The sequence below is a fragment of the Cetorhinus maximus genome, chromosome 17 (assembly GCF_964194155.1).
Source record: "Cetorhinus maximus chromosome 17, sCetMax3.hap1.1, whole genome shotgun sequence".
NCBI lineage: Eukaryota > Metazoa > Chordata > Chondrichthyes > Lamniformes > Cetorhinidae > Cetorhinus > Cetorhinus maximus.
In genome coordinates, this window is record NC_135895.1 from 15,239,242 (window position 1) to 15,254,207 (window position 14,966).

Below are 14,966 nucleotides of genomic sequence, written 5' to 3' on the forward strand. Positions count from 1 at the left end.
GTATCTCCTTATCTCTGTCCTAAAAGGGTGGCCCATAATTTGAAAACAGTGGCTCCCCTTAGTTCTGGACTTACCCACAAGAGGAAATATCCTTTCCATGTCCACCTTGTCAAAACCATTCAGGATCTTATACAATTCAATCAAGTCACTCCTTGCCCTTCTAAACTCCAGTGGAAACAAGCCCAGTCTGTGCAACCTATCCTCCTAAGACAACCCACTCATTCCAGGTCAATCTAGTAAACTTCCTCTGAACTGCCTCCAACACATTTACATCTTCCTTAAATAAGGAGACCAAAACTGCACACTTTATTCAAGACGTGACCTCATCAATGTCCTGTATAACTGAAGCATAATATCCTTACTTTTATAAAGGCAAACTACTGCGGATGCTGGAAATCTGAAACAAAAACAAAAAATGCTGGAAAAACTTAGGTGTAACAGCATCTGTGGTGAGAAAGGCAGAGTTAACGTTTCAAATCCATATGACTCTTCAGACCCTACTTTTATGTTCAATTCCTCTTGTAATAAAGGATAGCATTCCATTAGCTGTCTTAATTACTTGCTGTACCTGCATACTAACATTTTGTGACTCATACACTGGAACACTCAGATCTCTCTGCACCTCAGAATTCTGCAGCCGTTCTCCATTTAAGTAATACTCTCTTTTTATTCTTCCTGCCAAAGTGACCAACTTTACATTTTCCCACATTATATTCCATGTGCCAGATTTTTGCCCACTCACTCAACCTATCTATATCCATCTGCAACCTCCTTATGTCCTCTTCACAACAAATTTTCCTACTTATCTTTGTGTCATCCACAAATTTAGCTACCATGCCTTCGCTCCCCTTACCTAAATCATGATCTAAATTGTAATAAGTTGAGGCCCCAGCACAGACCCCTGTGGGATCCCACTCCTCAAACCCTGCCAACCCGAAAAAGACCCATTTATGCATGCTCTGTTTTCTGTCAGTCAGCCAATCTTCTATCCTTTCTTAAGGAGTTTTGATGTGGCACCTTATCAAATGCCTTTTGGAAATCCAAATACAGTACTCCCCTTTATCCACAGCTCATGTTACTCCATCAACGAACTCCAGTAAATTTGGCTAAACATGATTTCCCCCTTCACAAAACTATGCTGACTCTTCCTGATTACCTTGAGTTTTTCTAAGTGCCCAGCTATAACCACCTCAATGATAGATTCTATCACTTCCCCACGACAGACATCAAGCTAACTGGCCTATAGTTTCCTGTTTTCTGCCTCCCTCCCCCTTGAATAGAGGGGTCACATTTGCTACTTTCCAGTCTGATGGAAACGTTCCAGAATCTAGTGAATTTCAGAAAATTAGCACCACAAAACTACCACATTAGCCGCCTCTTTTAAAAACCATAGGATGAAGTCCAACAAGACCTAGAGCCTCGTCAGTCTACAGCTCCATCAGCTTGCTCAGTACTGCTTCCCTAGTGATTTCAATTTCACCAAGATCCCCTCTCCCTTTCATCTCCTGATTTACAGCTATTACTGGAATATTTTTGCATCTCCTTTGGCGAAGGCAGAAGCAAAGTATTTGTTCATTTCATCTGCCATTTCTTTATTATCTATATTAACTCCCCACTGTCACTCTGAGACCAACACTCATTTTAGTTACTCTCTTCCTTTTTAAATACCTGTTGAAACTCTTAATATCCGTTTTTACATTTCTAGCTAGCTTCCTCTCATACTCTAATTTCTTCCTCCTGATTAACCTTTTAGTCATTCTCTGCCGTTCTTTATATTCTGATGAATCATCTGACCTGCCACTCTTCTTTGTGCAGTTTTATGCTCTTTCCTCAAGTTTGATATTTTCCTTAACTACTTTAGTTAACCACAGGTGGTAGGTCGCCTTAGAATTTTTCTTTATAGTAGGAGTATACTTATTCTGGGTATTCTGAAATATCCCCTTAAAAGTCTGCCACTGCTTCTCTATTGATCTGTCCTCTTAACCTTGTATCCCAGTTCACTTCAGCTGGCTCAGCTTAGCTTTCATGCCCACATAGTTGCCCTTATTTAAATTTAAAATAGTAGTCCTAGACCCACTCCTCTCCCTTTCAAACTGGATGTAAAATTCAACCATATTGTGGTCACTGCTACCGAAGGGTGCCTTTACCCTGAGATCATTAATTAATCCTATCACATTACACAATACCAAGTCTAATATAACCTGCTTATATAAAAACAAAAACTACTGTGGATGCTGGAAATCCAAAACAAAAACAGAATTACCTGGAAAAACTTATCAGGTCTGGCAGCATCGGCAGAGAAGAAAAGAGTTGACGTTTCGCATCCTCATGATCGTTCAACAAAACTGAGTAATATTAGGAGAGGGGTGAAATGTAAGCTGGTTTAAGGTGGGGGAGGTGGGGGGGGAGAAGTTGGGGGGATGGTGGGAGGGTGGTTGTAGGGACAAGCAAGCAGTGATAGGAGCAGATAATCAAAAGATGTCACAGACAAAGGAACAAAGAGGTGTTGAAGGATAATATCACCACCTTCGGTTTATATGTAGATTAAAATCACCCATGATTATTGCCATCCCTTTATCACAAGCCCCCAATATTTCTTGTATGTTTTGTGAGTACTGCTAGGGGGCCTGTAGACCACTCCCACTAGTGACTTCTTTCCCCGACTATTCCTCAACTCCACCCAAATCGATTCTACATCCTGATCTTCTGAACCAAGATCATCTCTAACAATTGCACCAATGCCATACTTAATTAATGAGGCATCCTCTCCACCTTTACCTAGCTTCCTATTCTTTTTGAATGTCAAATATGCGAAACCAAACAGTGAATGTTAACAGGTTTTCCGACTCAGAATGGGCTAACTATGGCCAAAAGTGGTTCCGGCAGGAGTTGTTGTTTAGTGATTTTGGAAGCAGGAATATTGACTAACCTTTCTTTCCCACGGACTTTGTAACAAATTTTAGTGCGTGCCTGATAAGGATCAGTCGGCTTGGTGGATCAGGCAGCGTGCTTGGAACTTTCCTGGTCTGTATACCTTTGAGTCATTGCCGGGTCATCTTTTTTTTTTAATGCTGTTTTATTCATGGTGTGGTTTTATTATTTTTGGCAATAGGTTTTGTGACTGATTATAGATGGCCAGTAATTCTTTGTTGATATGGAATGACTTGCTAAAGAAGTAATCTCTGCAAGATTGTGAAAGACTCCATTGTAGTATTTTGAAAAGCAGGGGAGTCATCCTCAATGTCCGGTCTAATATTTATCCCTCAATCAACATCACAAAAAACACCTTATCAGGCCATTATCACATTATTGTTTGTGGGAGCTTGCTGTGCACAAATTGGCTGTTGTTTCCTACATTTTTTAAATCTTTCATGGGACATGGGGGCAAGGCCAGCATTTGTTGCCCATCCCTAACTGCCCTTGAACTGTGTGTCTTGCGACATCATCCGCACACGTGGGTAAGTTTCCACATGTACGATGAGGGAAGTTAAGAGTCAACCACATTGCTGTGGCTTTGGAGTCAAATGTAGGCCAGACCAAGTAAAGACAGGCAGATTTCCTTTCCTGAAGGACATTAATGAACCAGATGGGTTTTTATGACAATGGTAGCAGGTCTCCATTACTGAGACTAGCATTCAATTCCAGGTTAATTGAATTTAAATTCCACCAGCTGTAGTGGTGGGATTTGAACTCGTGGCCCCAGGATATGAACCTGGGCCTCTGGATCACTAGTCCAGTGACATTACCACTATGCCACCTTGTCCCAATAAATTACAATAGTAGCTACACTTCAAAAGTATTTCATTGGCTGTAAGAGCTTTGTGATGTCAGGTAGACATGAAAAGTGCTATATAAAAGCACTTTTTTGTGTAGGGGTTTAGGGAGAGAATTCCAGAGCATGTAGCCTAGTTGGTTGAATGCTCACCAATTGAGAGGTGAAGGCGAAGGATGCACGAAAGACCAGAGTGAGGAGTGGAGAGTTTGGGGATGACTGAGTGTTGTAGGGCTGGAGGCAGTTTGAGGGAGGAACAGCAAAGCCCTGAAGGAATTTCAACATGAAGTTGTGTGTAAGTGGGACTAGGTGTAGGATCGAATACAAGCTGACAGTGAATGGAAAATGAGAGGCTGGCCTGAGTATTGGAATGGCCAAGATTGGAGGTGACAAAGGCATGTGGGGACTTCAGTGACACGTGGACTGAGATATGGCTAGTGGCAGACAACATTACAGAGACGGGGGTTAGTTGGGTCTTTGTAATGGAGAGGATATTGAATCGGAAGCATAGCTTGGGATTGAATATGGCGCCAAAGCTGCTAACAGTCTGACAGTGAATGAGGAGGGGATGGAAGCAATTGAAGAGGATGCGGAGTTTGTGGCAAGGGTCCAGGTATATGGCTTCAGCCTTTCTAACATTTAACTGGAAGAAATTGCAGCTCACCCAGGACTGCTGATATGTCTGGCAACACTGCTATCGTGGAGGGGTCGAGGGTGAATAGGTAGAGCTGGGTGTTATCATCGTACATGTGGAAACTGACTCATGTCTGCGGATGATGTCGCAAAGGGCTGCATGCAGATGAGGAAGAGAAGATGGCCGAATACAGATCCTGGGGCATTCCAGAGGTCACAGTGCATGAAACGAAGAGAAGTCATTGCTGCAACTTCTTTGGCTGTTAGATAAAATTGGAACTCAGCCAGGATAATCCCACTGAGCTGGATAATAGAGGAAATACATTGGAGGAAGTCTGTGATCTACTGTATTAAAGGCTAGAGAGATTTGAAGGGATATAATGCATCTTGTTCAAGTCACAGTTTTGATTAAGGCCACATCAGTGCCATGGCAGGAATAAAATAATTGGTGAGATTGAAACATGGCATTGCAAAAAACAGTTAATATGGATTTGGGAGGCAACATGTTCAAGGGCTTTGGTGAAGATAGGAGGTTGAGAAAGGGTGGTGCTTTGCAAGGATAAAAGGGATAGTGATAGCAATTTTGAAAGTGAGGGGGAAAACTGCGAGCGAATCATTTAAAATATCAGCTCGCATAGTGGCCAGCAGTGACAAAGGGGCAGGCTGTTGATGTTAAAGGGATGATCAGCTACTTTCTTTTTGAAAGCATCAGTGCTCCACTGTTGAGTGGTGGGGCGGTGTTTGAAAATGGAGAAAGATTAACTGAGTTGTGAAACATGAAAGCAGGAATGGGTTGTTAGATAGTCAGACCTAGTTTGGAAGTGGTGCCGGGGAGAAGCTGGTAGATTTAGTATAGGAATTGTTGAGGATTGAGGTGGAGGCATGTGAACAATGTGCATCTATATAGCAGCTAACTGCCCAAAGATGCTTCTGGGAGCATTATCAAACAACATTTGATATTAAGCCACATTTATCAAAGAGGTAGGTTTTTAGGAGCATTTTAGAAGCAGAGGAAAAGAACCGGAAATGTTGGAGGAAAGATTCTAGAGCTATGGGCCCAGACAGCTGAAGGCACGGCCACCAGTGGTGGAGCTTTGAAAATCGGGGATGCACAAGAGGCCAGAATTAGAGTAGTGCAGAAATTGCTACGGGTTGTAGCGGCTGGAAAAGTTAGAGATGGGGGCAAGACAAGGCCATGGAGCAATTTGAAAAGGGTGAGAATTTTTAAATCGAGGCATTGCCAGACCAGGAATCGATGTAGGTTAGCTAGCATGGGTGAAGTACGAACAGGATTTGGTGAGAGTTCAGAATCGAGCAACAGCTTTTGGATGAGTTCAAGGCTTGAATGGGTAGAGGGAGTGGTAACAGGACATTTGTGAAAACACAAACCATGTTGACTCAATCATATTATGAAAAGAAAATCATGTTTGACAGATCTCTAAGGATTTTGGGGATGTAACTAGCAGGGTAGATGAAGGGGAACCAGTGGATACAGTAAACTTGGATTTTCAAAAGGCATTAGGTAAAGTGCCATACAAAGTTGTTCCACAATATAAAGACTCATGGTTAGAGGATTTGTTAAATGACAAAATGGAATAGAAATAAACAGGTCTTTTTCAGGTTGGCAGGCAGTTACTAGTTAGGAGCTGCAAGGATCAGTGCTGAGGCCTCTGCTTTTCCTAATCCATATTAATGACTTGGATCTGAGTGTAGTGTGTCTGTGTTTGCTGATGCAAATAAAAGCAAAATACTGCCGATGCCGGAGACCTAAAATAAAAACAAAGTGCTGGAAAATCTCAGCAGACCTGAGAACGAAGTAGAGTCATATCGGACTCAACGTTAACTCTGTTTCTCTCTCCACAGATGCTGCCAGATCTACTGAGTTTTTCCAGCACTTTGTTTTTATTTGCTGGTACAAAGCTGAGTAGGAAAGTTAGCTGTGAAGAGTCTACAAAGGGATATATTAGGTTAGTTAGGGCAAGAAGATGGTAGATTAAGTATAAGGGGGAAAATTAGGTTATTTACTTAGTTTTTCTACCTTTTTTAAATGGTGAGAAACTATTAAATGTTGGTAGCGAGAGCGATTTGAATGTCCTTGCACATGATGAACAAAGTTAACATGCAAATACGACCAGTTAGGAAAGCAAATGAAAGCCTTTATTGCAAGAGGTTTGGAGTACTTTTTTTTAATTCATTCATGGGATGTGGGCTTCGCTGGCTGTGCCAGCACTTATTGCCCGTCTCTAATTGCCTTTGAGAAGGTGGTGGGGAGCTGGCTTCCTGAACCACTGCAGTCCATGTGGTGAAGGTATAACCACAGTGCTGTTGGGTAAAAGTCCTGGAACTCCCTTCCTATCGACTGTGAAGGAACGGCAATATATTTCCAAGTCAGGATGGTGAGTGACTTGGAGGTGAACTTCAGGTGGTGGTGTTCCCATTTATCTGCTGCCCTTGCCCTTCTAGATAGTAGTGGTTGTGGGTTTGTAAGGGGCTGTCGAAGGAACCTTGGTGAATTCCTCCAATGCATCTTGTAGATGGTACACACTGCTACTACTATGCGTCGGTGGTGGAGGGCGTGAACGTTTGTGGATGTGGTGCCAATCAAACGGGCTGCTTTGTCCTGGACAGTGTCAAGTGTCAAGTCTTGTGTTGTGGGAGCTGCACTCATCCAGGTAAGTGGGAAGTATTCCATCACACTCCTGACTTGTGCCTTGTAGATGGTGGACAGTCAGGAGGTGAGTTATTTGCCACAGAATTCCAGTTTCTGATCTGCTCCTGTAGCCACAGTATTTATTTTCTGGTTCAGTTTCTGGTCAGTGGTAGCCCCCAGAATGTTGCTGGGGTTTCAGAGATGGTACTGCTGTTGAATATCAAAGGGAGAATCGTTAGATTCACTCCTGGCATTTGCGTGATGCAAATGTTAATTGTCGCTTGCAGCAAGACTAGACAACATTCGGACCTGGGCTGTATGAGGGTACGGACTGCTTCAGTATCTGAGGAGTCGTGAATGGTAGTGAAAATTGTGCGATTGATATCAGATATCCCCAATTTTAGCCTTTTGAAGAAGGGAAGGCCATTGAAGCTGCTGGGTGGCTGAGCCTTGGGCACTACTCAGAGGAGCTCTTGCAGCCATGTTCTGGGGTTGAGATGATTGGCCTCCAACAATCACAAACATCTTTCTTTTAGATGGAAGGTATCACTCAAACTAGTGGAGAATTGTCTCCCCATCCCCCTGATTTCCACTGACTTCATTTTTTTTGCAGTTCTTTGATGCCACACCCGTTGAAATGCTACCTTGATGTCAAAGGCAGCCACTCTCACCTCACCTCTGGGGCTCGACTCTTTTGTCCATATTTGGACCAAGGGGTGTAATGGAGTCGAGTGTCCTTGGTGGAACCCAGACGATTATTGGTGAGAAGGTTATTGCTCTTGGGAGGTGTCATTGACAGTGCTATCATTACTTTGTTGATGATTGAGAGTAGACGTTGAGGTGGTAATTGGCAAGAATGGAAATTAACATACTGTTTTTCTTGTCTATTTTAAGTGCAAGCCTTAGTTAAAAGTCCATTAGAGGTGAAGTGTCTTTGGAGGGATTAACCTACAGTTTCTCTGTTTTGAATGGTTGAGCTAAAATGAACTGAAAAGCCTATTGATCTTGTGATTGGATTAACAAAATGAAAATGGTTTAAGATTGCTGCTGATTATTGCAAGTTGTCCCTTACACATTTGGTAAGTACCAAGAGGAGAAAAATGGGCCAAACTCAGAAGTAGCCAAAGTAAATGACAGATTTGCTTTACTGTGCTTCTGATACAGGCTAAGTTCGTCATTGACAACATGGAAGTACCTACAAGAAAACATGACAACAATTGAAAATCAATCCAACAGGCATTACTAGCATTACTAACACTTCACATAACGTCAGGAAAAGGCTTCCAATTCCATGAGCTGCTTTATCATTGCCATTTACTACAGAGTTCAATCCCAATCAAAACAAATAATGACATGGATGAATCCTGCATTTCTATCACTCCTGCGCAGTTGAAATATTCCAACTAAGCTCGATCTTCTAGGACTAACAATTGTGATTGCTGGAGGAAACTAACGTGGAAATCTCAATTACTACTAGTATTTTTTCAAAGTCAGCTTGCCAGTGTTCATTGTCAAAATTCATAAATAAAACAGTGGTAGTTTGCTTAAGATACTGTGGAATTACACTCTAGTAAGAAAAGGCAAACGAAAGAAGTGCTTGGATCTGTATAGCTTTTCTAATGTAGAAAAATATTCCAAGGAACCTCACAGAAGCATAATCAGATAAACATTGCCAGTTATTACAAAAGTTGATTTTAAAACTTGCCAAAGAAGTAGATTTATATGAGGGCCTTAAAGGAGAAAATTTAGGGATGGGGGTAAAGGAAATGGCATTACACAAGTCCAGAGTTCTGAGTATTGTATTGGCTAGAAGAGGTTAGAGATGGAGGCACCAAAGATGTTTGAGGATGAGGTTGAGAATTTTAAGTTGGAAATGTTGGACAACCAGTGTAGGTCAACAAGCATGAGGTAATGGCTGAGTGGGACTTGGTATAGGCTAGACTACGGACAGCAGAGTTTTGAATGAGCTGAGCTTTATGGAGGAAGGAGGCAGCCAGGTGAATATTGGAGTGGCGACAGTAACAGATAGATGGGAATACCACCACCTAGAAGCTCCCCTCCAAGCCACTGGCCATCCTCACTTAGAAATATATCGAGCTCTTTCACTGTCGCTGGGTCAAAATCCTGGAACTCCCTCCCTAACAGCACTGTGGATGTACCTATGTCACATGGACTGCCGAAGTTCAAGAAGGCAGCTCACCACCACTTTCTCAAGGGCAATTGGGGATGGGCAATAAATGCTGGCCTAGCCAGTGATGCCCAAATCCCAAGAAAGAAAAAAAAGTCCAGCTGTGGAATATGCAAATATTAATGTTCATTAATGAACAAGGAAATACTTTAAAAAAAAAAATAATTCACTTACAATGGTACCTTATCTTGACATTGATCAGGCTGAACGCAACTGTTAACCATGCCTTGGGAAGGGGATGGAATTCATGGCTAGGGCTGTAGCTGGAGGAAATTCTGTTTCATTCAAGACTGGATGTCAGACAGCCAGTGTAACAACACTGAGGCAGTGGATTGGATGGTGGCATTCATGTGAAAGGTAGCCCAGTGTTAGGAAGAGGCAGCGTGATTCTCATTTCATTCTTTTTCTGCTGAATTAACTAGTTTCAGGCTGTGCACCCATTTGGATGCTATAATTGGTCATAATATCCTGGGCTAAGAGGGAGAAAATCAACTGGTTTGCATTCTTGATTGGGCTTTGCTAAGGATTGTGTGGATTTCAGTTGAAAATAGGATCTGTCTGGACTGTGGTGCCTTCCAAAGCTGAATAGTATGCTACCACTCAATTTCTGAACTTACAAATAAAGAGTAGCTTATAAGGCTACTCCCAACCATAAAAGTAACCCGGCAGAAACAGGCTTATTCTTTTACGTACAATTTTTCCCTTTTAGAATCCCTTTTTTTGTGAAAGCTTATACCAAAATTTGGAATGTTTTCAGCTCCTCTTCCAAATTACAAAATTATATTTCAGTAATTTGACCATCTTTGGAGTACATGCCCACAAGTTTGGCATAGGAGTACTTTATTATGTGTGTAGTGAAACAGGAGCTGGAGTTGGCTATTTAGCCCTTCAAGCCTCAATTCCAATTCAGTTTAGATCATGACTGATCTGTACGTCAGCTCCATTTTCCTTGAAACCCTTAACTAACAAAAAGTTGGACACTAACTAGTAATAACTGAATACAATTTAAAAACAAAATTACGTTGGCACTCTGCTACACAGCAGTTACCATCTGTAGTTAATAACTTCTGTCATCACCTGTTGCAATGAGGTTGCATAATGCTGTCCATTTTGGGTATAGTTGGAACAGAAATACTTGTGCATGCACTTTTCAGGGCCAGCCAGATAAAAGGAATGCTGATTTCCATTTGTTCTGGATTTCCACATTTTTGTCGTGCTCGCGTTGCATGTCAAAAGACGGATTTCTAAGCTGCTTCAGTTTTGATGAAACATAACTATACAGCAGCCATTCTTGTGCAAGTGAAAGCTGATCACACAGGAATGTTTTCTGTGCCTAAGCTAAGTATGTACTATGTGCAGCATCGCTTCCTTAATCTAAATTTATTTTAAAATTTGTGTATGGTTGCTTCCTGAACTTTCAGAAATTCTGACAGGTCTGAAGCGTTAACTCTTGTTCTTCTCTCCACACATGCTGCCTGGCCTGCAGAGTATTTCCAGCATTTTTTCTCTATATAATCAGATTATCTAGTTTGTCCACAAATACTGGTGCTGCATCAGTCATTTATCGTCAGGTTAAGCAGGTTTAAACTGCATATACTGATGTTTTAGGATATTTTAATTAAAAATATCCTATTTGATTGTTTATACACTATGGTGAGTTAAGTACAATGTGATTGTTTTTGACCAGTTAAGCTGATATTTTGAAAAATACTTAACATCAGAAAAAGCAGATTTGGACTTTTTGCACTGGCAAGGGATCACTTGCAACATTTCTGGTGTGTCTTTGGTTAAGTGATTTTAACTTCTAACCTGTATTGTGTTTGAAATATTGCACTTCTTGAATGGTTGATTATACTGTGTTCAAATGTACTGTTAATACATTACCAAGTGGTTTATCTGGTTCAGTGCAATGAAATAGTTTTAGCAGATATTTTTCCAACTTTAAAAATGTCCTAGTTTTTGCACAGGATCAAAGTTTCTTAGAAATGCTTGCTTTAAACTTCCTCCTTCTTTTATAGGGTGATGGCCGAAGTCATCCAGTCTCTGAGTGTTTGGGTTTGGGCCAGAATTTGGATCTGTCGGACACCATGGTGCAACAGAGGCTGGACGAACTCAAGGATTCGATCAAGCGAGAGATACGGAAGGAACTTAAAATCAAGGAAGGAGCAGAGAACCTTAAGAAGGTCACAACTGATAAGAAAAATCTAGCCTATGTGGAAAATATGTTAAAAAAGTCAAACAAAAAGCTCGATGAGCTTCACCAAGAGCTGCAAGAGTTGAATGCACACATTGTTGTGAAGGATCCTGAGCTGGCAGGTAAATGATATACAGTGCTGGTAGTATTTTTATGATTTTTCTTCGTATGAATTTAGTGGGCTGAGAATGTGGGATACACAGACTCGCATAAACAAGGAATGTGAAAAATAAGAATGAATTTCAACAGCAGCTTCAGTACAAGTTGAACTACAAGCAGTGCATTTACAGTGCAACTCAAGTTTTGGGAGAGGTCTGCTGTGCCAACCTTTTCCCACTGCTTACCCCATTTACATTCCCAACTGTAAGATTCCTTATCAGATGGCAGTTAAGAGCAGAGCTGGCAAGACCCACACAAAAGCGAGTCTGCTGCTGACAGAACAAAATAACTCAACCCTTTTTCTCTTTCCAAGTGCAACTGGCAAACCCACATGTTAATCATCAACTGCCCATTCATAACGTAGTAGTAAATGTTATAGTTGCATTTTATTCCGAGGGATTGGTCAAAAGACAAATAAATGCGTGTTCTGACATGCAATTAACTCTGCCTGCTCTTAACCAGCTTTCGTGACCTAACTAGCCAGATGCTGTTGGCCACTACTTTCAGCAGTAAATTTTCTTAATTTCCATTGAAGGTTAGTACAGAAAGAGGATATTAGGCACGAGATTGTGTTGCATAGATAAGTCAAGTTTATGATCCAGCATTGCCATTTTTAAATTGTTATGCATTACACATTACATCCCTGGTTGAGAGCGCAAGTAGGAGTGACACTCCAAGTCCAACTAATTTGGCCATATAACAGATTGCCAGGGAGTGTGTAACAAGCCAAACCTGTTGTTTCCTTTCTCCTCCTTTCCCCACCACCCCCACCCAAAAAAAGTTGGGGGAAAAAGTTCAATTGTAATTCTGCTTGATTCTGTGAACGCACATTCTATAACTCCATGGCACCTTTATCAGTATTCCACATCACTGGGCCATGCCAGTTAACATTTTCAGCTAGATGCAAATAACAGCCCAAGCCATATTGCAATGAGTACAAATATTTTGAGCACTCTATTTCCACTTTCCTACAGTTTTTGTTTTTTTTAAGTTACTAGTTGTGTTCAAACTTTCTTTCTGTACCAGTAACTTTGAATGCGGATGCATTGATGCCAATTTTACTGCTAGCTGTAAGAAAATTGGACGGTGTCAAAAACATATGCAATGTTCAAACTGGACGTCTTTACTCAGTCTTTAGTTGTCAGTTTTATGTTTGTCTATTCCTCACAAAAGTAATGTCCATGTATCTTCCTGGTATTAGGTGCAAAGAATACAGAGTGCAACATTTTTGTTAACCACTTTTCTGCAAATGTTTCATTTTAGAGGTTAGATGTTGCTGTGTAGAGTAATTGAGTACTAAATTGAAGCTCATTTGCTATTTTTAAGCAAATTACCTCTAGATTATGTTTCTCTTTTTCAAATGTTTGTCTTTCCTCTCCTGGTTCCTGCTGCTCATACTCGTTGTATTTCACAAGAGACGCAATAACTATTTTCCCTCTAGAAACATCTCACCAAGAAAGAGTGACAATAGTTAGCAACTACTGATTTGCATTTTCTTAATTTCCTGCAAAATTCATGTTTACCATGTCCATTCACCTATCCAGTGTCAGGTCTCAAGCATTTGAATGCCTCACTGCCAACCAGCAAATCCTGAGGTTAAATTTTAGGTCTAACAGTCAAACATGCCATGTGATATATAAATTTGATCTGTTTACTGACTTCTGAGTATAGAGTGCCTGATTTTTCTCCCTTAAATCTGGCTTCAATGTAACCAATGAACGATTTCTATTGGTAGTCATAAATAAAACTACAGATAAGATCTTTCTTACAAAAACTATAGATGTCTTTTCATATTTTTAATTTTTATATTTGTTTCTCATGAAGGCTTCAAAGTCACTGTCAGCTGCAATGATGATAACATGAGTATTCCACAGAAACAAAAGATTTTTTAAATAGTAGTGAGTCCCAGGCATTGATGACAAAAGTTCTCAAACTGAACTGAAGTAACAATAAATAGAACTTGTACACTCAGCTGCATAAACTTATCTCTACAAGGGGGTTCCCCAGAGCTTTGACTTTACTAAAGTTCATGCTGACCAAACAGTAAGGATTTCAATGAATCCAGGCAATCTGACTTGCAACAGTGCTCATGTAGGAAATGTGCAGTCTGAGGGGTAGCATTTACAAGTGTACAAACTAAATGGTAGAAGGGGTTTAATGGTAGGTAGAGATGATGCAACAGCAAAACGTAGCACCTTGAATATAGAAATACACATCATGGGATTTCACATTGTTGTAACCAGACAAAAATGGATGTTAAGCTGTGAAAGTTGGCGGGGGGGGGGGGGGATGGTGACCAGAAAGGTGGGTATTAAAAGAAGCGAGGGAGTTGGAAAAGCAGAGAAGTTTAGCAAGGAAATTCCAGGTTTTACAGTTGAATGCTTGGCCATAGGTCACAGTATTAAATAGTTTGTGGCTACAAAAGACTTTCACTTAAAGCACTTTTCACAACCTCAGGACTTCCCTAAGCGAACGACACCCAATGAAGTACTTCTGAAGTGTAGCTACTACTGTAATGTAATATGTACAATGTCCCAATCCGATCAGCAATTTTTAAATTAATTTTCACAGCATACCCCATTGCATGCATGGTTAAAATGCACTGCTATTATTCAGTTATTTAAGTTCCTTGTTTAGGGTGGACTGCTTACATGAGGGCTTGAAATGCATGGGCAAAAAGACAACCTAGTTAATTTAGTGAGGAATTATTAAGTGCGTTTCCCACTGCACCCATGGTGAAGGGAGGATTCATAGAGGTCTACAGCACAGAGAGGCCCTTCGGCCAATTGAGTCTGCGCCGGTCAAACAAGTACCTGACTATTCTAATCCCGTTTTCCAGCACTAGGCCCATAGCCTTGTATGTCATGGCATCGCAAGTGCACATCGAAATACTACTTAAATGTTATGAGGCTTTCTGCCTCTACCACCCTTTCAGGCAGTGAGTTCCAGATTCCCACCACCCTCTGGGTGAAAAAATTCTTCCTCACATACCCTCTAAACCTCCTGTCCCTTACCTTAAATCTATGTCCCCTGGTTATTGATCCCTCCACCAAGGAGAAAAGTTCCTTCCTGTCTACGCCCCTCATAATTTTATACATCTCAATCGTGTCCCCCCTCACAATCCTCTGCTCCATGGAAAATAACCCAGGTCTTTCCAATCTCTCCTCATAACTAAAACTCTCCAGCCCAGGCAGCATCCTGGTAAATCTCCTCTGCACTCCCTCTGGTGCAATCACATCCTTCCTATAATGCGGATTCCAGAACTGCACGCAATACTCTAGCTGTGGCCTAACCAGCGTTTTGTACAGTTCCAGCAAAACCTCCCTGCTCTTATTCTATGTCTCTGCTAATAAAGGCAAGTATCCCATAT

At 41.1% G+C, this 14,966-nt stretch overlaps 1 protein-coding gene across 3 annotated transcripts in view; it reads left to right on the top strand.

The window, feature by feature from the left end:
• The window catches only part of LOC144692194 (serine/threonine-protein kinase N2-like), a 111,470-nt gene that overhangs the window by 41,629 nt on the left and 54,875 nt on the right, over positions 1-14,966 (top strand). For all 3 annotated transcript variants that reach the window (XR_013579284.1, XM_078560749.1, XM_078560750.1), the window contains exon 2: positions 11,262-11,559. Coding sequence is in view for 2 of the 3 variants with exons in the window: in XM_078560749.1 (XP_078416875.1) it covers positions 11,262-11,559 (298 nt within the window). In the remaining variant the exon portion in view is untranslated. The remainder of the gene's footprint in view (positions 1-11,261; positions 11,560-14,966) is intronic.